This window comes from Ursus maritimus, unplaced genomic scaffold (assembly GCF_017311325.1).
Source record: "Ursus maritimus isolate PB19 unplaced genomic scaffold, ASM1731132v1 scaffold_9, whole genome shotgun sequence".
NCBI lineage: Eukaryota > Metazoa > Chordata > Mammalia > Carnivora > Ursidae > Ursus > Ursus maritimus.
This window is the reverse complement of record NW_024427107.1, coordinates 40,589,861-40,616,219: the sequence shown is the minus strand read 5'-3', so window position 1 is coordinate 40,616,219 and position 26,359 is coordinate 40,589,861. Positions and strand designations below refer to the sequence as shown.

At 40.5% G+C, this 26,359-nt stretch overlaps 1 protein-coding gene across 4 annotated transcripts; it reads right to left on the bottom strand.

Moving 5' to 3' along the window:
* Positions 1-561: 561 nt before the first annotated feature.
* On the bottom strand, positions 562-24,043 carry NDUFAF6 (NADH:ubiquinone oxidoreductase complex assembly factor 6). 4 transcript variants are annotated; one of them, XM_040625642.1, is made up of 9 exons: positions 23,847-24,043; positions 17,921-18,020; positions 16,631-16,753; positions 12,537-12,593; positions 8,387-8,489; positions 7,202-7,335; positions 6,682-6,783; positions 3,108-3,164; positions 562-705 (listed from the first exon to the last, which is right to left on the bottom strand). In XM_040625642.1, the coding sequence occupies exons 1-9, from the start codon at positions 24,041-24,043 to the stop codon at positions 577-579; spliced, it is 1,002 nt and encodes a 333-aa protein (XP_040481576.1). In that variant the 3' UTR covers positions 562-576. The 4 variants fall into 4 exon arrangements, with proteins under 4 accessions (XP_040481576.1, XP_040481577.1, XP_040481578.1 ...); XM_040625643.1 differs by lacking the exon at positions 23,847-24,043 and having other exon boundaries at positions 17,917-18,020; XM_040625644.1 differs by lacking the exons at positions 17,921-18,020; positions 23,847-24,043 and adding an exon at positions 15,751-15,876.
* Between the last annotated feature and the right edge of the window lie 2,316 nt (positions 24,044-26,359).

Here is a 26,359-nt window from a genome sequence, read left to right as displayed (position 1 = left end):
TCTCATCATGGGAAAGTCTACAGAGTTGTAAAGATGAAATGTTTGGGATATAAAGCCCTCGCCATAGTGACTGACACTCCCCAGTAGTAACTTCACTCTTCGTGACCCCTAAGGAAAAGCATTTCCTAGCTGTACGGGCCCCGAGTGTGGCTGCTCCACATGCAAACGGACGGGGGGGGCCACCTGAGCTCCTTGCCTGGCTCCAAGAGTGAAGAAGGGAGGAGACGGTCCTTCTCCCTGCCCCCTGGTGGCTGACGCACAGCCTGCACTCTCAGTGCCACTAAAACCGCAGTCCCTCCCGGGGCTCCGACTTGACAGGGATAGCACAGCACACTTCTCTGGGCTGCTGGTGACAGCTGGCGACAGCAGTGGTGCCTGTGGCAGAATCCGAGCGGCGCTGGGGTGCCTCCGCCCCCCCAGCAACGTCTCATTGATTCTGTGAGCCACACACACCCATCCTAAAAATCCGCTTTCTCCTCAAGTAAACAGTCAGCTCCTGTTGTTTGTAAACAAGAACCCTAACCAGTATACTTTTATGAAACTAACAAAAGTAAAGAGCAGTGCCATAAAATTATTTTAATATCTTTTTCTCCATGACTGAATATACAATGATAATGGAAGTAACGTATTCTTCTGCTGTAAAGATGGGTGGAATATGTCAAAGTCCACCTGTTGAATTTTCTTTAAGTAGTCCTCCAGAGCAACCTGGAAAAGGAGAATAATGGTCATGAGGTCACAGAATGATTAAGGTTTTTAAAGAAACTAAAGAAAAATTCTAAGCATTAAGGTTATTTTAGTTTCCCTGAGATGGTCTTCTATGTGCTAGGACGTATGTACTATGTACTAATTCTAAATGAGAATTTTAAAAGGGAGAGAGAAAATAAAGACATCTAAGAAGTTTCTAGTAGACCAGTAAAACAGGATCAAAGAGCTAGTACTAGAAATTATCAAGTCAATTCTGATCATAACTTAATAGAACATATATGTATTCGAATTTGTGTTTTACACAAAATGTGTAAAAAATTAGAGAAATTATTGTTTGTCAGGTATTATTACTAGATTCTGTAGTCAACAGAAGGGGTGTGTCAATCAAGGACACTAAGCCCCCCCCCCCACAAATGCATTGTTCTGTGAAGATGAGCTTAAGTTGTTTGTTGAAAACATTATTTTGTGGAAAAGTTTAATGGGTCTCCATGTTCTTGTTAGAAAACAATTAGCAACCTGGGAGAACCACCACAGGTCCCTAATAAATATCACCCCATGCTTCGCCCATCATGCAAAACTTGATTAAACTTTCATGCGGACTGGGAAGCAGGACGGAAAACAGTTGCGATGGGCCGTCCTCTTTATTTTATGGTTTTCAGTTATTTTTATTAATTTGTACATTTTAATGTTATCGCAATAACTTGATTAAACAGAAGCGCTTAGTTTTGCACTGCACCATCCTGAGGCACCTCTCGCCTTCTCAGTCCACGTGCATAGCTCCGCCTAGTGTCTGCAGGACAAGCTGTGTGACCCCGCAGAGGCCCTGCTGCGGATTCGCTAGAATATATGGAGGAGCCAAAAGACAACAAAAAGGACTGTATTTTCTCCCAGACTCTTTTCCTACACACAGACAAATGTACATACAAATTCAGCATCTACATTTTAAACCCTAAACTTATAGATGTGTACAACAGGAGATACGCATGAATGTGCACAGCTGCTGTGTGTTGTATTAGCAAAATACCTGCAAACAATCCAGGCCTTTGACCCCCCCCCCCCAAAAAAAAAGAAAGCACTATTCACACAATGAAATACACTGCAGTGAAACGTGTGACCTAAGAGACATAAACAGTATGATCCATTTTTATAAAGCTCAAAACCAAAACTAAACAATCTGTTGCTTAGGAATATGTAAAATGGGGAAGAGCCCTTTGGAATAAAAGCAACAGAATAATAAATTAGAATTCGGGAGAGCTATTTGAAGGAGGCAGGCAGAGGCAGGGGGGTGAGATGGGGGAAAGCACACGAGGGCAGTTTGATGGTGACGTTCTCGCTCCTGGATTGAGTGGTGAGCTCATGGGTGTCCATGACGTTATGCTTTATAACACGTGCACACATATGTAGATAGACCACATTCATTTGTAGATATCAAATATTAAAAATTTTAAAGAGAAGGAAAGAAAAATATTTTGTGATCAACTTTCCATCTCTAAGAATTCTATATTCATTTTAGTAGTTTATAATATTTAATTATAAGGAATAGTTAATGAAATTAAGGTGCCAGCACATGACAGAATATTATATAGCCATTAAATATTGTACTTCTAAATATTTTTAATGATGTAGCTAGATGCTTGATAGGTAGGACAATGACCTATAAAGTGGGATTTCAACTGTACACAAAAATTCATTAAAAAAAAAACAAAACAGAATAAGCAGTGGTTATGTCTGGGTCCCGGCATTATAGGTGGTTGCTCTCTCCTTCTCATTTTTTTTTTTTTAAAGATTTTATTTATTTATTCGACAGAGAAAGAGACAGCCAGCGAGAGAGGGAACACAAGCAGGGGAGTGGGAGAGGAAGAAGCAGGCTCCCAGCGGAGGAGCCTGATGTGGGGCTCGATCCCATAACGCCGGGATTACACCCTGAGCCGAAGGCAGATGCTTAACCGCTGTGCCACCCAGGCGCCCCTCCTTCTCATTTTTTTTATACTGTCCAAATCTCTGTTCTGAGAATGTAGTTTTTACAACTGAGAATGTAGTTTTTACAACTAGGAGAAAATTCCATTCAAATATAGATGAAATGTGACCTCAAAATCAGAGCTCAACTGGACATTCACAAATTAGGATTGGATCCAAAGGAAAGTCTGGCTACACACACACACGCACGCACGCGCGCGCGCCTATATAGACCTATGCAGTCTGGTGACTGCACTCCCTGCCCCAGAAACACAGGCACGGCCGTCACCAAAAGCAGAACGTAACGAACAAACACACCAGAAGGGAGGGAAGCAAACACAAAGATCCCACGCTAAAGAACTGCATTGGGAACCTTACAAAACAGAAAAAGAGATCATACACATCTGTTTCATTAATTAAACAGCCTTCTCTGTTAATCCACTTACCGTCTGAAGAAAAGCAGGAAATGCTTTCACAGGAACACTTTTGTGGAAGGACCTAGCCTACAAAGGAAGACAAAAGGAAACTGGTTTCAAACATAAATATTTCTGGAAATAAACACTCTGCCTCTGAAAGTGATCACAAAGCAACACTAGAAGTTCAACAACACGGCTAGGGCCTCTCTCAAAGACAAGAAAATAGCTCTCTTGCCAATGAAAATTAATTTCTTAAGCCTAAAGGACTCAGGAAAAAGTACTCTAATAAGAATCCCATTCGTTCTTGCAGATCGACTTTGGCCTTTGCCAGCTGTCTTCCAACATCTCACAGCTTTGGCCCTCTAGCTCTGCAGTGAGGGGGAAGGAAGAAATAGTGGCATTCCCAAGTCCCGGCAGCAGCCTAGCTTCGATCGTGGGCAGCTCCCGGTTACCTGAACTTCAGAGCGTCCTGACTGATCTGCCTGCGTTCTCCACCTTTCGTCCAGTTCATACAGGCAGCCAAATGAATGTCCTTAGTCTCTGTTTTGTTTTTACTTTCTTTAACTTAACTCCCTGATACACAAGTGTTGGCTTCATTTTGGGGTTCCAAGGCCTCCGTATCTCACTATTGCCCTGGACTACGAAGCCCGGATCCACTCACGCAGATGCCTATCACCCTGCACTCAGCAAGCCACTCTTCGTTTACACTGTCAGACAGGGCCTCTACTTCCTGACGTCTTCACCCCCGGCACTCTGGCTTTACCCTCACCTGTCCACTAAAATTGCTCTTTTCAAGATCATCCATGGTTTACTTAATCACCATACCCAACTTTTCAACCTCTCTACAGCATGCACAACTTTAATATTCCCCTTTCGAGAATTTTCTCCTCCCCTGGTTTCCAAGAGACTGATTCTTAGTGCACCTACTTCTTTGATCACTAGTTCCTTCTCCTCCAACCTGAGAGGCAGAGGTGGGCCTCGGGTTCTGCCCCTGGTCCTCATGTCTAGATGTACATTCTCCTCGGACAACCCCATCCACACTTAGAGCTTTAACCATAGGCGTTCTCTGTGCATGACTCCCAAATCTCCATCTCCAGTTCTAACCTCCCGGCAAACTCACAATCCTGCAGTCTTCAACAGCCTGTTGAATCCCCTTAAATTCCATGATGTCCAACAGTTGGTCCAGAGGCTACTGATCAGCACCAGCAGGCCACTGCTTTTCACTGTAGTCTCTGAATGGCACCATCACTACCTGAACCTGAACTCTGCAGCCTTCCCTCTCCCCGATCCTGCCACGACCCAATCCATCATCGAGTCTAGCTGACTCCACCTCTGCTGTGTGTACGTGTGTGTAAATCTACATAAACACCTACTGTCTCTAAGTCAGATCCTCTTTCTCTCTCTCCTGAACAAGCCTCATAACAGATCTCCCACTCCCCAGATTCGTCTCCAACACTGCTGGCCAGGTTCTCTCATGTGCAACACGACTGTCCCTGCTCCACTTCATGGTGACAATGGGGAAACATGTCACTTACGGTATGCCAGGCACAGTTATGAAGTCTTTATACACGCTAACCCCATTTATCCAAATCACAGCCCTTTGAGCTAGGTACTAATCTGACCCTCTTTCCAGGAGGAGGAAACTGAGGCACAGAGATTAAGATCATGTGATTAGTAAATTGCGGAGCTAGGACTGAAAGTCAAGTTCCGGTTCCAGAGTCTGCACTCTGATCTCCCATGCTCCAGCGCCTCTCGTAAGCTTCCCACACGCCGTACTCTTTCTTCAATCCACCCTTCCAAACCTGTTTATCAGGGTCCTGGTTCACATAACCTACACACCAGTAGTTTTCAAACGTGGCTGTTTAAAATCATTTGGAAATTTTAAGTCCTGGCCTCATCCTAGATTTACTGTATCTCCAGGGGGTGATGCCTGGGAATCTGTATTTTTCAGGTGCCTTAAGTGTCCATCAACTGGAACTATTCAGCTTCCAGCATAAGGCTTTCCTGCTTCTATGATTTTGTTGTGTTCTCAGACCTTACCTAAAACTCTGCTAGTTTATTTCTCATCTAAAGTCCCATGTATTTTATCTATACCTCTGTTATAGCAGAGAACCGTGCTTCAGGAAATTAAAAAAAAAGATTAAGAAAGACTCTTTGCCTTCAAAAAGCTTACAATCAGATTACCTACTTAATATTACACAAATATTTACTGAGTGCCTATAATGTACCAGGCACTTTAGATGCTGAAGAACCAAAGTCACTTACATTCTATGAGATGGGGAAGCATTAAACAAAGTTTTAGTATGTCAGGTAGTGAAAAGTACTCAGCCAGGTAAAGGGACTGAGGGTGATGGAAAAGGAGGATGTTATTTTAGATATGGTGGCCAGGAAAGATCGTTCTGATAAGGTGATATTTAATACTGTCTGTGGGGTTAGGGGTGGAGGAGTTGGGGGGTGGAGAACACCTTCCAGGCAGATAAACAGCAAGTACAAAGGCCCTGAGATTTGCAGGTAAATGACAAGTCTTTAGGATCCACTGAAGCTCAAAAAAAAAAGCTGGGGGGGGGCAGTTTCACAAGAAGAACCAGGAAGAAACAGCATCATGGGAGTCAAGGAAATAGAAAGTTTCCACCAAGTTCTCAGGAGCCACTAAAATGAAGGAATAGTTCCAGGAGAACTGGGAAGGAATAAATTATTGGAATGAAGGACACAGTTTCAAGAAAGTGGGGGCAGGACGTGCCTGGCTGGCTCAGTCCATGGAGCACATGACTCTTGATCTGGGGGGTGTGAGGTCAAGCCCCACATTGGGTATAGAGATTACTTAAAGATAAAGCCTTAAAAAAAAAAAAGAAAGCAGGGGTGGGGGGAGTCAAGAGAAGACAAGTTACAGTTTGAGAAAACATGAAGGCCTAACTCTGAGGAAGAACTGAAAGTAGTATGCAGGAGAAATCAGGATCCAGTTTAGAAGCCAAGTCAGAGAACCAAGGGAAAAAGATATCAGAAAGTTTCAAGGAGAAAAAAAATGTCTGTGGTGTCAAAAGCAGAGTTAACATGAATGAGAGTTTTAAGTGCCCGTTAAATGCGGCAATAAGGAGATTGCTTATTATCAGAGTAGGCGGGAAGGAAGCGGAATGATAGCACGATGAATGGTGCTAGGGTGATGCTGGCCTTGAGGGAATGAATGCAGACCACTTACAGAAGTTTACCTGGGAGGGGCAAATGAGCCACAGGAGGGTCCACAAGCTGCCCAGAAAAGGGGCGAATTATCAGGCCAGCTGCTGACGCTGAGGACATGAGCTCCCGGGAAAGGAGCCACCAGCCCTGGCAAGGCAGAGACACACCCTGTCCCCCGAGAGCGAGAGCTGGCGGGCGCACAGAACAGACAGGAGCTCAGCGAGGAAGCTGAGGAAGGATGTGTTCATCCGCTGACAGGGAGAAAGGGGGACTGTAAAAAACTGGAGAGAGTTCACAACAGTCCCTGAGATAAATCTGCTGGGATTTCAATGAGAAACAGAATAAAGGCTGGGAACCATCACCACACGCTAGGAACAGCCACATCTAGAAATGGTAGTTTCCTACATGGTTTGGCAGAGAGGCTACTTACGTGCTTCAGGTGCAAGTGTGCCTGACTGGCAATGTCATATATCACATCTCTCACATTTTTATCTTGGTTCTTCCGTAGAAAATCCTCTTGTGAAACACCATGCTGTGTGGGAAAATACATATTACATTAGGAATCTAAAGGGACACTTTTAGCTCCAGAAAAACGGGTGATAGAACAGTATGTACAGTATAATGCCTATTTTGTTTTGAAAATACATGTTTATGCACGTGTGTGTATACAGACACACATACACACACACTCCTAGAAGAATATACAACAAGATGTTAATTAACCACAGTTGCAGGTAGAACAAAATTATACAAACAAGAAAACACACATATGGATCCCTCATAGACCTAGGTGCCTGACTGATAAAAATCTGACTTGCTAAATGGAGCCAAAAAGCAATCAGCATTCATTTCAAAGCAGTTACTTGAATAGATGAAGCAAAAGAACCAAGAGATCACGGCCCTCCCCGAGTTCCTGAGGTAACTCATTAGAGGAAACAAGTCAGTCTTACCAGCATACAAATATCCATGGGAAGGAACACCCTTCTTCTGCTACCATGATAGGGCGTCGCTCTCAAGCACGTGACAATGCCCTGGGCTTTTCCAATGTGACTTGCGGCATGATCTGCATGAAGATCCCTTACACCTATGATTTCAGAAATTAAGCAACAGGGCTGCTCTTTACTCCTTACGTGCACAACAACTCAACAGAAGCAGCTTGCAGAAACCACCTACACGTGGAAAAGCAGGTGTTCATCCTATGTTGTAAAGCTGAAAAACAGGACTTATTTGAGCAAAACTGGGCACAAGATCAAGCTGACTGTTTACCACTGAACAGGTTTCCGAACCTCAACTTTTAAAGAAAAGAGTTCTCCTCGGACTACGGCCCACTGAGAACACATTTGGAATTTTAATCAGCTGTCTTGGAAAAACATTACAAGTCTTCCATTTCTTCTCCTCAATGCAATTTCCATGTGACCTCATTTCAAGTATACGCTTGACAAACATTCTGCTCTTTGCTCCCTCCTTTCATTGTGTTGGCAAACGTGTCACCGGGTGTACAGGCAGAAGAGGCCTGGGAATCTCAACAGGGACTTGTGCTATTCCTTTAGGATGACATAAAGATATATTACCTTCTTCAAAGAGAGGGTATTGTCTTTGGTCCAAATAATTTCCTCATTATAATAAGACTTCACCAACTTAAAAGTCAGATGAGGAAAAGTATCATCTCAATTCATTTGTTTTATTTATTTTTAAGAAGAAAGAGAAAGAAAAATCTCATAAAAACTTTGAGAAATGCAGTTTTATATTTTTTTTTTTTTTTTTTTTTTTTTTTTTTTTTTTTTAATGTGGGGAAGTATTATTGACAGGGAAGGAAGAGTTAGGCCCCAGGCCTTCCAAACTGTAGGAGACACTTAAAAAAGAAACACCATCTGCAATTACCAGAGTATTAATTACAGCATTCCCATGAGGTAGCTAAAGTACTTTTATGAGAGCCTGAGTATTTGATTAGTCTGTACTCCAAAGAAAGCTACATATTCCCCTTCTTGTTTAAAAAACAAAACTAAAAACTGTTCTTTTATCGGTGATGCAAAGAAAAACTTCAGTGTTAAACTGATCAGACTGTCAAATTATGAATCAAGTCTGAAGGGTATTTTCTTTGAAAAAGAGAATTATAAAACAGAAAAAAGACTTACCCAATATTTCTAGTGTTAAGTAGAGAAGAGAGCTCTGTGTGTTTTCAGCATAATTTTCCAATTCCTGAATATTACGATATGCTTTGTCATCCAAATTTTTTTCCTATAGTCAAACAAAATTCAATTACAGTTTGATGAATTGTCAATATTTTATAAAGAAAAGGCACCATTTTTTTGCCCTAAAGAACTAATAATTTTTTAAAATTAGTATATATTGTTTAGTACACAATAAAATTAAAATATTAAAGTCCTACACATTCAATACTTACAAATCACCCCTCAAAATAATACCTTGGGAATAACATCAATGCACAGACATGTGGTTAGCTTAATTTTTAATTCCTTCAAAAGCCCAAGGAATCATGAGAAACAGACTTAACTGAGTTCTCACATACTTTAGACATTACTTCTTAATCCTAAAAACCTCTTACCAAAAGATAAGAATTAATGCTTTTTCCATGTTGCAGATGAAGAAACTGAGTCACGGATACATTAAGTAATATTCCCAAGGTCACAGAGCTAGTAAATGGTGGGGATAGGATTCAAACCCATATATTTTAACTGTTAAGTCCATGTTCTTAATAAAGAAAAGGTGCCTAGAAAAGGAAAAGAGATCATAACTAGCCCCCACCCCAAAGAAACCATGTTCAATAAAGTAACAGGGATGATTATGTTACCTGATGACAACTATATCCCAGAAACAGGAAAATGTAAATCTCAGAGCAAGAACATCTAGCTACTTTTATAATAATACATTTAAAAGACTCTATTGCTAAGGAAATACACTGCTTCCTCCTTTTTTTTTTTTAATCAGAAGAAAATGGCACCAGCAATGATCCCAGGGGGAAAAAATTATGTCCGATCTTTTACATTTTTTAAAAATTGAGACTTAATTCACATACCATAAAATATACCCTCTTCAAATGTACAATTCAGTGGTTTTTAGTGTATTCACAAAGTTGTACAACTATCACCATGATCTAATCCCAGAATGTTTTCTCCACCTCAAAAAGGAAACCCTGTATCCATTAAGCAGTTACAAACCATTTCCCCCTTCCCTCATCCCCCAGCAAACCACACATCGACTTTCTATCTCCATGGATTTGTTTGTTCTGGACATTTTATAAAAATGCAGTGATACATGGGGCACCTGGGTGGCTCAGTTGGTTAAGCATCTGCCTTCCGCTGAAGTCATGATCTCATGGTCCTGGGATGGAGCCCCACATTGGGCTCCCTGCTCTGCGGGGAGTCTGCTTCTCCCTCTGCCCCTCCCCCCTGCTTGTACACTCTCTCTCTCTCTAATAAATCTTTAAAAACAAATGCAGAAATATGATATGTAGTTTTTTGTATCTGGCTTCTTTCAGTTAGCAGGTTTTCAAGGTTCATCTGTGTTGGAGCATGTATCGGTACCTGATGCTTTTTAACTGAAGAAATTATTAATAATATTCCATTGTATGGATATACCACATTATATTTTTATTCACTCATTGATAGACTGAGTTGTTCCCACTTTTGGACTGTTATGAATAACACTGCTATGAACAGCTGTGTGCAAGTTTTGTGTGGACACGTTTTCATTTCTCTTGGCTATAAATATAGGAGTGAATCGCTGGGTCAACGGTAACTCTATGTCTAACTTTCTGAAGAACTGCCGAACTGTTTTTCCAAAGTGGTTGCCCCATTTCCCATTCCCATCAGTAGTGTACGAAGGTCTCTAATTTCTCTCCGTCCTCACCAACGCTCATTACTGCTCATCTCTTTTATCACAGCCGTCCTAATGCGTGGAAAGGAGTCATGTAGTCTGGTTCTGATTTGCATTCCCCTAATGAAAAGATGCTCATTAGGTGCTTACTGCTCATTTGTAGATCTTCCTTGCAGAACTGTTTACTCAAATCCTTTGCCCCATTTTAAGTTGGGTTATTTGTCTTTTTTACTGTTAAGTTGTAAGAGTTCTTTACATATTCTAGATACTTCTTCCTTATCAAATATATAACTTGCAAATATTTTCTCCCATTCCATGGGCTGCCTTTTCACTTTCTTGAAATTTTTAATTTTGTTGAAGTCCAATTACCTGTTTCTTTCTTTTATTGCTTAGGCTTTTACTATCATATCTAAGAAATCACTGCCTAACCCGAAGTCCCAAAGATTTATGCCAAAGCGTTTTCCTAAGTGTTTCACAGTTCCAACTGTTAGATTTTGTTGTCTGACCTATTTGGAGTCAGCTTCTGTACATGGTATTAAACAGGCATCCACATTCATTCCTTTGTATGTGGATATCCAGTTGTCCTGGTATTATTTGTTGAAAAGGCTATTCTTTCCCCATTTCATTATCTTCACATCCCTGTCAAAAAAAATCGATTAACTATAAATATATAGGTTTATTTCTGGACTCTCAATTCTATTCCATTGATCTGTATGTCCATGGCATGCTAATACTCCATGTCTGACTATTGTAACTTTGGAGCTTTCTTCTTTTTCAAGATTGCTTTAGTGATTCTGGGTCTCTTGCATTTCCACATGGATTTCAGGACCAGCTAGTCAATTTCTGCAAAAAGGCAGCTGGAATTTCTATAGGAATTGCACTGAATCTAAAGATCAATGTGAGAGATTGATCCCCGTCTTTTACTCTTAAATATCCCTCCCTACAAATGCCAAATGTTATTTTCCATTAAACCAAAAAGCTCTGTCTTGAATTCTCTGTCTTTACCTCATAAAAACAGAAAACACCTTTGGTGTCTCGATGGCTCAGTTGGTTAGGCCTCTGACTGTTTTGGCTCAGGTCATGATCTCATGATCTCAGGGTCATAAGATCCAGCCCCGCCCTCCCAAGCTCCACACGAAGCAGGAAGTCTGCTTGAGATTCTCTCCCTCTCCCTCTGCCCACCCCCCACCCCCAGCTCACACACATACACACATGCAAGCACGTGGTCTCTCCCTCTAAAATAAATCTTTAAAAAAACAAAACAGAAAACACCTGAAAAATAGATCTTTCTAGTGCCAATTAACTCTGTAGGCCAACTGCGCAATTTTTTTAAAATGCTAAATCATTATCTCCCATTTTGGTTTATATTATAATTACTGTAGCTTATGATTATGATTATTATTTTTTAAAGATATTTATTTATCTGATAATGAGAGAGAGAGCACAAGCAGGGGGAGCGACAGGCAGAGGGAGAAGCAGGCTCCCCGCTGAGCAGGGCACCTGATGCAGGGCTCGATCCCAGGGCAGGATCGAGCCCTGAGCCAAAGGCAGACGCTTAATCGACTAAGCTAGCCAGCTGCCCCACAGCCTATGGTATTAATGGGTTGTATCCAAATAAACTAAACTTACATTTTCATGATAACAGTATGTGATAAATGTCAGGCTGATGAGGACACTGAGCCAACAATGTGTCAGAAAGATTACATAAGTTAGCCCAGGACAGAGAGCAATCTGCATGCTTGGTTGGACCTAGAACTCAGTTCTTAGAACATAGTATAGTACTCCATTCACTAGAATAGAATCATCAGACCTTCCCTATTCCCTCTACTATCTAGACAGAGATCCAAACACTGGGTGTACATAAAGGTATGTGCACGACTACTCAAGTTTTGATGATATTAAGGAACTGTCAATTTTAAAGGTATGATCATTTATTGTGGGTATGTTTTCTAAAAGCATTTTTTAAATCTTTTCAAGATTCATATATATTTGCAGATCAACTAATATGATATCTGGGGTTGACTTTAAAATAATCCCATAAGGTTTAATGAGAAGAGCTGGTAGAGTATAAATGAAACAAGAGTGGACATGTGTTCATAGCTAAAGTTGGGTTACAGATACGTGAAAGTATATCACACTATTCTCTCTACTTTTGTATAAGCCCGAAAATTTCCATTAAAAAACAACAACAAAACCCACAAAACATCAGTATGTGGGTGTTCGTGCACGCTTTTGCCTGGGTGCTTGTGGTTGCCTGTCTGACTCGATGCAGGGCAGGGGCTGAGGTGGGTGGCATGAAGTGAGGGACAACAGACAGAATGGCACAGTCCTCTAAGAGGTTCCTTCCTCCAAAATATAATACACATATTAAGACATTTCCTCCCTGAGGAATTAGCTTACGGATTAAAAAGGAAGAAAACACTGAAAACTTGAGCAATTTCAACTTACTCTTTCATCAATGATTTTCATAAGCCATCTTTTGGTCAGATTATGTCTTTTGACAGCCTAAAAAAACAACAAACAGTGTTGTAAATTTTTAGAAAGTACTAGAAATTACTTCAGCAGACCTGAATAAAATAAACAAACCAAATACAAAACTAGGTAAGAAAACATTTGTAATAACTCATCACCAGATAAACAGCCATGTTAAAGAAATATCAGGGGAAAAGAAAATGTCCCTAGAAAATATTTCAAAACATTTCAAAGTACAGATGATACATCCAAAACATTTCCACTAGATTTTTTTTCTTATGCTATTAGTAATTTAACAATTCCACTTTCAAAACAAAAACAAAATAAGAATTAAATACCAGCTTCTGTTATATGATGCGTCTTAAGTTCTATGCTTCTTTATCCCACATAAACTTTTTTCCATAGGATAAAAATTCTACTTAGTGAAAATAACCACTTCTCCAAACATGAAAAGAATAACTAAAGATCCAAAGAAAATAATCGGCAGGGCACAGTGTTATCTTAGCAAACAAAGACACTCCAGTAGGAAAAAGCAGACCTAGTGCCCAGATCATGGTCTCCAGTCCCATTCCTCCCAAAGGAAAAAAGGCTCTGGAAAAATGGGTGATTCCAGAACTAGGGCAGGGGAGAGTCAAGGTAATCCCAGAATATTTTACTGTGCCAGAAAATAGAAAGTGCCCCCAAAAGTGATGGGGTGCATGACAAAAGGAGCCAGTTTGAAAGGGCTCCCACTGTCCAAATCTGGGCCAGCTTGAACACCAAAATAATTAAATATAGTAATGAATTATAAACTACTGGAAAAAATAGGAATTCATGAGTTCATAGCAGTAATTAATAAACAAATAAATAAACACAGGAGATTGAGAGCTCTTCCTTATGGCAGAATGCCAAGTGCCAGCTAGTAATGTTGGCAGAGTGCTAGACTCTGGAAATTATCATTTTGCAATCATCACAAGTAAAGACTGAATCAGACAAGAACCATCAATGAATGCTAAGTTTAGGAAGAAACTGATGAGGAGCAGGATACACGCATCGTCTTAAAGTCAACTACTTTGTAAGAAGAATTATAATTATAGACTGGGAAAACCAGGCAACACCTTGACCAGGTGATGAAAATTAACAACGCCAATAAAGGACAGATGGACAAAATGTGCCTCTAGACATGACATCCTGAGAAGAACATGTCACCTTCGCAGTATTCTGCCCAAACACCCATAAACCGAATTAGTCATGAGAAAACATCAGACAATTACAAAATGAGGAATGCTTTAAAATGGCAGGGGGGAAGGGGCTATACGCTTAAAAAAAAAGTCAATGTCTTAGAAGACAAAGAGAAGCTCTAGAAATGTTCCTGATTAAGCAGACTAAAGAAACATGATGACTAATACCTGATCCTAGACTGGATCCTATACCGGAGGGGAAAAATACTATCCTGGACATTAGCGGAGAAACTGACAAATGTGGAATATAAATGGAAAATTAGATAAAAGTATTATATCAAAGTTAAATTTACGAAAGTCAGTAACTGTTCTGGTTACAGAAGAGAATATCGCTATTCTTAGGAAATACTCATTGAAGTATTTAGGGATAAAGGGCCATGATGTATATAACTTCCACTCAGGTGATTCAGATAAAAATTATGAGTGTGTAAATGCACACACACGCACAGAGCGCACATGCACATGTAAGTGAGTACTCAGAAATCATTAACGAATAGGATACAATGTTAACCACAGGTGAATATGGATATAGCTTATAGAAGTGTTCTTTGTACTCTTTTAAATTTTGCAACCTTTCTGAAAGTTTGAAATTATTTCCAAGTAAGTTTTTAAAACATCGTTTCCTTACCAAGTCAACAAGATATATTTTCATAATAAATAAAGATGGTAGTGAAACAAAATCTTAGGACTATCCTATACACCACCTAAGACTCTAAGATGTCACTGATACTAAAATGTAAAAGCATGCTCATCGATACACATTTCTGTGACAGAGGTGGAAGCAGGGAGCACAGAGCCCATTTTGCCCGGCGGGAACCTAACAGAAGCTCCAAGTGCTGCATGGCATTGGCTGCAAAGTGCTCTCAGTACAGCCACTATTACATGGTAGGACTACCTACAGGCCTCTCCCCACTCCCAGGAATCAGCCTGGGATTCCTCAGTCATTACAGAATCCTGATATTGCTTTATTTTGTACGTGTCTAAGTGGAGTGAGGCATGTTTGATCTTTGCAACACCATCAAGCACCATTCCTGGTACATAAAGTACTCAAGAAATATTTAACCCCTGAAAGTCAGATTCCTATTTACTCAAGGCTGAACCCATACCAGCTGCAGTTCCTTGACCACAAAATACAATTCTTCTGTCTGATTCTGGAGGAAATCAGAGATCAAGGTAAAAAACAAGTAGTTAATAAGAAGCTGAAAATCTGCTGAATAGTATCAATTTCGGAAACAAAGACAAATAAAATAAAAACCTTGGCTATAAACATAAATTCAAACTGCAACTAACATTAATATACAGAGAAATGAAGAAGCCCATATGAAACACATATGTAATTATAGAAATGCAATGATTTTGTACCCTAAAAGCACTAATGAATCACTGTGGCAGAAAAGTGTCCTCTGAACAATACCCTGTCACTCCTTCCCTATTTAATCTTCTAAAAGAACCTGACCCTCTCCAAAGAACCAATGGAACGTTTTACTGGACAGCAGTCCAGTAAGCATATGGTCCAGCAGGATGGGGAAGGGAAGAGAACATGCAATGGGGACAACTGCTCTGCACACCACCCGCTTATTTCAAATATTCATATTAAACTCAACACTGGTCATATCAGAAAGCTGGCCAACAGCAATCATCTAAATTTAAGCAGCTATGAAAACTGGACAAATTGGCACACGTGTAAACATTCTACAATTCAGATACCTCCTCTGTTTTTTTTTTTTTTTTAAGAGGGGCCAAGAACAAGATAAATTTGTGATGAAGGAATCTCTAATCTTCCACGATGTTTCCTGGCAAAGGCCAGGACCTTCAATGCAAGTCTTAGCATAAACTCCCACTGCAGTGATGTTTGCGTGTAAAATCACCGTTTTTCTGGGCTTTAGAGAAACTCTTCTTTAAACGCAGTCAGCAAGGTTGAGGTTCTTAAAGGGAGATGAACAGAGGTAAACAACTAATCTAATACTCACAGCTTCCCATCCACTTTTTCTTCTTAGTCCCCAGTTGGGGGGTTGCCTGGCTTTCCATCCTTACTGGGGCTCTGTGAAGTCAATCGGGGGCCCAGGAATGGGGCCTGCCTCTGCTGGTACGCAGACCTGAGGAGAGGTGCACCCCTGTCAGGTCCGTTCAGTGGCTCCGTCACAGAACCTGTCTTTTGGCACTCCTGACGCTATAGTGGGGACACAGATCAGTGACAAAAGGCACCTAATTCCCTTCCTCCAATCATGGTGTAGCACATTTCCAAACTCCGCAGAGCTGTTCATGAACGAAGGATCCATATAACTGCTCTACGTGAAACCATTCACTAGATACATCTAGCTATCCAAAGAATTCTCTAGCGCACAGGTTTCCATTCTCTAATACTTCAAATTCATCAATGAATATGCAACTCTATCAAACTCAACAAGACAGTTTTATATTTGTGTCTGGACAATGGTGAGGGCAAGTCTCCCTTCACAAAAGATCAGTCTGTGTTTTTCTACAGCCCCCAGTACGGATCAGAGCACTGGAATAAGGAGCTGCTGGGCAGACAAAACAGACAATTAACCTGCCACTGCTTCAAAATTTGTGGGGTTTAATTTCTACAGCAAACATGTGGAAAATAAATACATAATTTATAACACAAAGAGACCAGATTCCTCTTTTTTTCCTTTCATAAAGAAATTCACTAAAGATCTGTGCAAATTATTAGCAGATGATTTTAAATTCCTGTCAAAACAGAGCTCTGAACATTACATGAGACTAACATTATTTTCAGGATAGACTCCCTATCACCACTAGCCAAATTATATGCATCAAAAAGTATGCTCAAATAACACTTAAAAATTGAAAGTAGCATTTTGTTTTTACCTTCCATAGCTCGAGGGCCACAGGCTGCTGGGGTGGGCTGTCACAGTATATGTCGTCCACTGTTTTTTTCCAAAACTCCATTCTCATCAGTCCAATTGTTTTCTCAGAGACGGAGTCCTTTACCTATAAACAGCGTTCAAAAACCTTAATAAATGCACTCTTCACAGTCTCAAAATCAGAATCTGTTGACTGCATAATCACATAATTCAGCCCAAAACTATTTAATTCTTTACATTTGTTTTAATTTTTCCTTGAAACTAGATGTCAATTAAATTGTTGTCATTAAGAGTTTCCTAAGTAACCTACAAATTACTTCCAATATTTTCAAGATTTGCATTCCAAAATAGGAGATATTCTTCTAGTTATAAATTGCAAGGAAAAAAATAGTGGGGTGGGAACATTTAGATTAAAAGAAATTTGATAGAGGAACCAACTGCACTATGTGGAGTTTATCTGTATCCTGATTTGAAGAGAGACAACTGGGAAAAATCTGAACACTGGATGTTTAAGATATTAAAGAGGTATTAAATTTTTAATGTATGACAATGGTATTATAGTTATTTTTTAATGAGTTATCTTTTAGAGATACATACCTAAATATTTACAGATGAAAAAATTTATCTGAGACTTCTTTCAAAATAACAGAGGTGAGGATAGGGTAGGTGGGGATAGAGATGAAAAATCTGGATTGGCCATAAATTAGTAACTGATGGAGCTGGGTGATGGGTTTATGGGAATTTATTATACTACGCTCTCTAATTCTATGTATGTTCCAAGTTTTCCATAATAAAAAGGTTTTTAAAAATAAGTAGAAGAGAAGAAAAACAATCCTCATTGGATTAGTGATGGTAAAATTATGTTTAAGTGTGGAGATAAACCTAGGAAACAGAACCAGGGGCTTTCCAGAAGCAGCAGGGAAGGAAGTAACATGTATCAAATGACCAGGAGTGTCAGGCCCTTTGCTAGGTTCCGTCCCAGGGATTATCTGATCACAGCCCTCACCACAAATCCACAGGGAGAGAGAGAATCTTAAGCAGGTTCCGCACTCAGCGACAAGCCCTACCCAGGGGCTCGATCCCACAACCCTGATATCATGACAAACATGAAGTTTGTTAGCTAGTTTATTTCTGGAATTGAATTGATAAGCCTAAACAGCAGGACAAACAAATCACCAGCAGAGACCTTATGCACATCTAACGTAAGTTATAACTGTATTTCTTTATGGTTCAGCATTAAACACATTATATCACCATTTTTGCAAGTAATTTTTTAAGGTATTTTAATACCAGCCTGAGCCAGCTCCACATTGAAGGCCCTCAGTGCAAAAGCAGAGCTTCTGGATTCGGCAGGGAGCAGTAGGGAGCATAAATAGCCTTCATAATCTCGTTTCCTATAACAAATAGGCAATAAAAGACAGTCACTTTTCACTTTCTAAACTGTACACACACAAAAATGCTGACTAGAATTAACTGGAAAAAACAAGACTTCAATTCAAAATAGGCCTGAAATTTCTTATATTTTATACTTATTTCTTTAAAATTACAAAAAATGTATCTGCCCCCAATCCCAGACCAGTTAAAAAGAAATAATCTCTATTAATTTATTTGGACTTATATAGTACTTACAATTTTTATTGTTTCAGAATCACTTTCATTTTAATAAGAATTCAAATAACCTACTAAGGTAGAAATCAAGAAAGTAATACCAGCAAGTACTGGTACGAACTCACAGTCTTCAGTGCACAGATAGACACAGATAAGGCATAGAAACAGAAAATAATATGGAGCGTGTGGGTGTGTGTACCTGGGTGCACACTTAGTCTCCTAGCAGCGTCTGCTAAGAAAGCCTAGAAGCAATGATATCCCCCAAGCCCCCAGTATCAGTGAACACACCTAACACCTAGATCCTTGGTTTCTAAATACCATTCTCCACTGGAAGAAACTAGGGCTCATTGGAGGAGGGACTAAGTCCAGGGCTGGGGCAGGGAAAATACAAGATAAGCCAGAAACATCTTCTTGGACAGAAAGTAATGAAATGTTTGAGGGACTTGTCAAAATGACAAAGAAACTGGCCTGACGAAGTTCTCACTAAGTCTGGGACAATCTGAGCATAAAAAAAAAATAATGATACTAACAGACGGTAACAGAATGCCGTAAGTCCATACCAATATAAAAGAATGGATGAATAGGAAGAGAAGGAAAAATCTGACAACAGTACAATGCCAACTGATAAATCTAGAAGACATGCTGAAAAATTTTTAAATAATTATTTGATAACTATCAAAGTGACAATTCAGTCAAAAATCATCAATAAATATCTTAAAATGTTAAATGGATGAAAGTGTGATAGAAACAGAATGTTGACATACCTGTGAAGTATCTCTTCACAAAATACATGTTACTAATTAATATTCTTATTAACTAAATTTACAGGGGAGAAACCCCAAAACTACCTTTTCAACAAAGCAATAAAAGGTTCACACCACAGAAATAGGAAAATCAACATCATGTGCTTCCTGAAACCATACTGAGAAAAACACAGCATCGCTTCTGTAATATTCCTGCCAAAAATGTATAAATCACAAGGAAACATTAAATAAACCCAACTGAGAAAAATTCTACATAGTAACTGGCCTGTTCTCTTCAAAAACTGTCAAACTTATGAAAGATAAGGAAAGACTGAGAAGTTGTTCAAGGCTGGAAAAGACTAGAGATTTCACAAAAAAATGTAGCATATGATCCTGGATGTATGAAAGTCATAATCGAATAATCAGCAAAATTTGAATGGAGTCTGTGGATTCAATCGTAATATGGATTGATTTTAATATCCTGATTTTGATGGTTTTACCATAGTTATATGGAAGAGGACCCCGTGTGCATTAAAAAATACAAACCAAGGGACACCTGGTGGCTCAATCAGTTGAGTGACCAACTCTTGCTTTTGGCTCAGGTCTTGATCTTGGGGTTGTGGAATCAAGCCTGACATCAGGCTCTACGCTTGGCAGGAAGTCTGCTTGAGATTCTCTCTCTCTCCCTCTCCCCCACTCACACGCACCCATGCTCTCTCTCGCGCGCGCGCTCTAAAATCAATCAATCTTTAAAAAATACACACCAACATATTAAGGGGAGGTAATGGGGCATCATGTCTACATCTTATTCTCAAGTGGCTCAAAATGTTAACAATGAGGGAATCTGGATGAAGAGTATACTGGAGCTCTGTGTATTATTTCTATAATTTCTATATCAATTTGAAATTACTTCAAAATAAAAAGTTTAAAACAATATAATCCTTATTATATACAGCACAGGATGACTGCCTATCAACAAGGCTTTCACTACAATATATTGGAACTTTATTGTAACATTATTTCCTTTAAAACAGTAACCTAAATAAAGGGGGTCCAACATCCTTCCATGGAGTTTAGGTACTGAAATTCAGACTACTCCCACATTTCAATTGGTTCACTTTTTTTTCAATTTAATTTAATTTTCTTTCTTGAGAGAGAGAGAGAGAGAGAAAGAATGTGAGCAGGAGGGAGGGGCAGGGGGAGAGAGAGAGAATCCCAAGCAGGCTCCATGCTCAGTGCAGAGCCTGACTCCGGACTTGATCTCACCACCCTGAGATCACCACCTGAGCCAAAATCAAGACTTGGATGCTCAACTGACTGAGCCACCCAGGCGCCCCTCAATTGGTTACATTTTGTTGTCTGCCTAACAGAGAACTTAAACTTCTTCTAGCCACACCCTTCACAATTTCCTCCAACTTCCACATAAACAAAGGGAAGCAATAATGACAAGTAACCCTGCTAACACAAAACAGCTCTATGAAAAAATTTCACTGTAAGTGGTTACAGCTACAAAATGCACAGTGTGGGCAAAACAGCTCTATAATTTCTACTTTCAAATACATATAGATATATTTTAATATATCTATAATATATAGATATTTAATAAATTTAATAATATAAATATATATCTATAATAAATACAAATTTTAAAATTTAATTTTAGTATAAGTCTCTGAACATCAAAACTGCTTAAAAACATTAGGATGTTATTATGAAACAGTGAGAAAATAGTGGGTAGGAATCAAAATTACAATCTTAACTTCCATTCAAGTGGCTAGCAGAAATGATACCTGCCACATCTATTTCCTAATTTGCAAAATGACGCTTGATAACCTGTCTCATATCTCCTAAAAATAATCAATATGTGAAGTACTTCAGGTTTCTTACAGGGAAATGAAAAATGAAGACATACTAGTATGGTAACAAGCTTTGGGAAATAAGATATTCTGCAGAGAAGGGTTTCCCTGTAAAGTTTTTTTTTTTAATTTTTTTAATTTAAATTTTTAAAAATTTTTTTAATTAAATTAAATTAAATTAAATTTTGGTTGGAAATGTTTCTAAACAAAATTACCAACTTCTTTACACTGAGTAAGATATACTGAATATCTAACCATTTCTTCATCACTTAGATCATTGTTATAAATACCGACTATTGGTAGACAGGGTATCTTAAGTAGCCAAACAAGGTCCAGTTATTGGAGAACTGTTCCAGATAGTGAGACATTCCATACTATGATGGTTTTATACAGCAACAGGGCCAAGAACCTTTCATTCATTCATTCATTGTAACATTTATCCAGTGCCCACTATGCACCAGCACTGTGCTAGACACTGAAGATAGATTCAGACTTCAGTCTGGCAGGGAGAGGCAGACATGAAAAATAAGCATATGTGATGTTAGGACCACTATGCTAGTTCTAGTTCATGGACCTGTGCCATCAAGGTACAAAAAGTGGTTCCCCAGTGTGGCTGGGGGAGAATGGAGAACAGGTACACTTTCACACATCACCACTAGCACCTCCTTACCTCCTTATAGTGCTAATCCCAAGGCCTTAGGCAGCCTGGGGGTTCCTCAAAACCATACCCCAAGAAACCTATGTAAATTAGGTTTGAGATACTCCCAGGAACCTAGACTCCTAGCAGAGCTCTGGCTGGCTAACCTGCACTTCTGGCCTGGTATCTTTTTCAATATTTGGAAGCCTTACAGAAGATACATGTCCAAAACAACTCTGCCCAGATAATTTCAGAGGCCAAAAAGATTAATGGACAATCAGAAGACAGACATTGCAATCTTTCTTTCAAGTTTTTGTTTTTATTTAAGAACTACTGTGGTGCATGTTATACGCCAGCATTTTTATATACATCATTGCATTTAACCCTCATAACCAGGCTATAAAGTAGGAGTAGAAATTTACAAATGAGGAAATATCTTTTTTTTTTTAAAGATTTTTATTTATTTATTCGACAGAGATAGAGACAGCCAGCGAGAGAGGGAACACAAGCAGGGGGAGTGGGAGAGGAAGAAGCAGGCTCATAGCAGAGGAGCCTGATGTGGGGCTCGATCCCAGGACGCCGGGATCACGCCCTGAGCTGAAGGCAGACGCTTAACCGCTGTGCCACCCAGGCGCCCCACGAATGAGGAAATATCTTAATATGAGTAACTTTCCCAAGTGATGGACCTAGGATTAATAAACTCAGATCATGTCTGTCTGCAAAATCCAGGGTTTTAATAAATCACTACAGTCAAAAGCATCCATTCCACTCAAATACCTATATGGACAGATTAAGTATCTGCCCATTTGTAAATATATATTTGAGAAAACTGTCATGTGACACCCACAGACTATTACTGGAAGTATAGTATGATCACTATATAAATATACACCCACACACACTATATATGTACCATATACACTATATGTACCATATACACTATATACATGTAGTAATATATATATTATATAGGTAATATAGTGATCATACTATTACTTATACATAGTAGTACATAAGAAATTAGGAAGAGTGAGGGTACCTGGGTGGCTCAGTAGGTTAAACGTCTGCCTTCGGCTCAGGTCATGATTCCGGAGTCCCGGGATGGAGCCCCCCATCAGGCTCCCAGCTCAGCGGGGAGTCTGCTTCTCCCTCTCCCTCTGCTCCTTACCCCCTCATGCTCTCTCTCACTCACTCTCTCTCTCAAATAAAATCTTAAAAAAAAAAAAAAAAAAGGAAGAGTGATTATTCACCTCTGGACAGGGAAGTTAGGACACTACCAGTGTCAAAAATTGTACTGGACCAGTGGATATGGGTGGTATACATTTTGGTAACTTGTGTCTTTTTATTATCAAAAAATGGTAACTTTAAAATATATAAAAATGAGTATAACTTTTAGCAGTTTTGGCTTTTACAAGTTCTTATCGCTCTGATTTCCACTATTGTTATCTTGTTTCAGTTACAAGTAATCAACAAATAGAGTGGGGCAGGAACATTATTTTTAAAAGTGATTAAAAACAAAATTCTGAAATGCATGGGAATTCTGTTGTGTTATGCTACATTTTGCTAAAATAAAATTCAAAAAAATTGGATGTATTCGCCCAATCAAATCCAAGGTAGCTTAATTATTCTAGCACTTCTCAGAAGTTCTTAACACCAGGTACTTTGAGCATTTCACCACTGTTATAAATCAAAGGCAGCAGAAGGTCAGTAGGGCCTCAGCCACTGGTCTTTGCAGTCAGGCCTAATGAACTGGGTCACCTGGTTGACCTGATTCATCTAACTCGACCACACGTGATTAACAGCGACTGCCATGTGCCAAGCCTTTCCGGTGTTATTGTCATCAGGCCCTGACTTCATGAGACTATTCTACTGAATCTCAGGTAAATTCCCTAATCTCTCAAAACCTTCGTATCCTCATCCATTTAAATATGATAATAACGGCTTATATTGTACTCACTGTGCCCTTGCTTTGTGCCCGACATTGTTCTAAACGCTTTAATCCTCCTAACCCTAAATGGTAGGTCTACACGCGTGTATCACAATTTGTAACGAAGATTAAGTAAAATACTTGTACTTTGCGTAGTGCCTGACACATATGAACTGGGCTAAAAATTACTAGTCGTCTGTCCATTTTTTAAAAGGTGTACGGACAGTACGTTTAACTAGGTAAAAATAAAGTTTCAGTCAAGGTGACAGACGGAGTTTTGCCACCATTCCGTGACCCGCGTGAAAGTTCCCACGGCCTCACTCCCCGCCAACACGAGCGCAGGAAGGCAGTCGTCCGCTCGCCCGGGTCGGCCCCGAGTCCCGCCGCGCCCACCCGGTCCCCTCGGGCCGCTCCCCGACCGCCTGCCGGGGCAGGCCGGGCTCGCTCACCGCAGCAGCTCCAAGCAGTAGCGGTCGGTGCCCCAGGCGCCCGATCCGCTGGCCGCGGCCACGCTCCGCCCGGATCCCGCGAGCCCCGGGAGCCGCCGCGCGCGCGCCCACAGTCCCCGGGGCGGCCGGCGACGGCCCACGCCGGCAACAGCGAGCCGCAGCGGGCCGCAGGCGGAGCCCAGCACAGAGGCCGCCATGACACCGACGCCGCGTGCCCTCCGACCCCGCCACGCCTCCGCAGGTTCACCCGCCCACCTCTCAGTGGCGGGCAGGCGGCCCGCGGACGCAGCTCGGAGGGGAGCCAGGTGTCGCTGTGGTCCTCTGCATGTGGGTCGCCGCGCTCTTCTGCCTTGTGGGTTCCAGAAAAACCCCGCCTAAATCCGTGGGACCTCGCCTCGGCTCTCCTCCTTCCTTCCAGGTCCTTCTGAAAATATTTATCGAGGTAGGAGGATAGAGAATATGTTATTTGATAGTTTACTAGCTTAACTTACAACTTTTAAGTACTTATCACATGGTATGTGAGCCTTCTTTGGTACTCTTACCCGTGGCCTTTCAAATGTTAGAGCTGGGTCTAGTTGCCAAGACCTGCCCTGGTCCAGGCCATCCCTGCCTACATCTGGATCCCAGTGACACCTGCCTGCAGATTTGCCCGGACTGTTCATGCGGTAGCCAAACTGGTTCTTTCTCATGTGTATATCTGATCATGATCCTTGCTTGCTTGACAGTCTTTACTGTGCATTGGATAACGCCCCTCCATGATATGGCCTCTGTTTACTTTTCAGCCTCAACCCTAACTATTTGCATTTGTGACTCCCTCTCCTTAAACCCAAAGGAGTGTGTACCCTGTTGCCTGGACCTACGAAATCTAGCGGATTCACCCTGCTTTAGTTTTACTCCCTGAGACCGCCTCCCTGCAGCCCGTGCAGGACCTCAGTCCCTCCTGCCTAATGCTCTCTTTTCCCGGTGGCCTTTTGTCCTTTAGCTCAAACAGACACACACTAGTGTTTTCAATACCACAGTTTAAACCTGATCCATAAAAGAAAAATCACTCATCCACATCTCCAATTCTGATCTCCTGCCCAGCAGGACTTTTCCATCTAGACATCTTGCCATTACTTCAAAGTCCATCTGTCTAAAAACCAAATCAAACTAACTGCACTTCTCAGTCTCTTTATTTCTCTGGACAGTATTCCCCCTCTCACAACCAGAGGAAACACTTTGGAGTCATCCTTCCCTTTTCCCTCTTCTCTATATAATGTAATATAGTTGGTCAGGTCCATCAGTTTTTTTTTCCTTCACATACTCTCATCCGTGGCTTCATAGCTGATGAGAAACCTGGACTCTGATCCTGGCTCCACTTCCTATCTCTGTGACCTTGGGTGACAGATTTACCTTTTCTTGTGCCTCAGATTCCTCCCCTACAAAATGGAAATAATAATAAAACCTACCTCATAAGGTTCTAATGAGAATTAAATAAGATAATACATTAAAGGCACCTAGGCAGTGTCTGGCCCATAAACAGCACTTAACACAAGTCAGCTATGTAGGGGAAATATTAAGAAAGACTGTTTAAAAGGAGCAAAAAGGGGTGTTTGGGTGGCTCAATCCATTAGGTGTCCAACTCTTGATTTCAGCTCAGGTCATGATCTCAGCTCACATGATCTTGTGAGATAGAGCCCTGCATGGGCTCTGTGCTGAGTGTGGAGCCTGCTTCAGAGTCTCTCTCTCCCTCTCCTTCTAACCCTTGGCCCCCCCATGCACTCTTTCTCTCTCTCTTTAAATAAATAAAAGAAGCAAAAAGATTGCTGGGTGTCCCAGTGGGATGCTAGACATTGTTCAGGTTATTTGATTTGATGGGGTCTTTGTGCCTTTCATCATCTTTGAGCTATTTTACAATTCCACAAGTTGCAGGATATTGACAACAATGCAAATAATTCTTGTCCATAAATATGCAAATTATGTTTGTAGGAGATTCTGTTGATTACTGTTCTATGGATATTGACCAGTTTTGCCAGCTTTGTGTCTGTTCAGCAGATTTACTTAAGTGTTCCTAACTGCGTATATAGTCTGGTACTTAGATTACTTCTTTGAATTGGTTGCAACATCTTACTGGTTCCCACATTAATTAATGAGTTAAATGAAAAAAAAATTTTTTTTAAGATTTTATTTTGGGGCTCCTGGATGGCACAGTCGATTAAGCATCCAACTTTTGGTTTCGGCTCAGGTCGTGATCTCCGGGTGGTGAGATCGAGCTGGGCATCAGGCTCCACCCTGAGCATGGCATCTGCTTGAGATTCTCTCTCCCTCTCCCCCTGCCCCTCCCACTCGTGCTATCTCTCTCTCTCCCTCTCTCTCGCTCTCAAATAAATAAATAAATAAATCTTTTTAAAAAAGATTTTTAAGTAATCTCTGCTCCCAACGTGGGGCTTGAACTCACAACCCCAAGATCAAGAGTCTCATGCTTTACTGACTGAGCCAGCCAGGTGCCCTTTAAATGAAATTTTTGACATGTG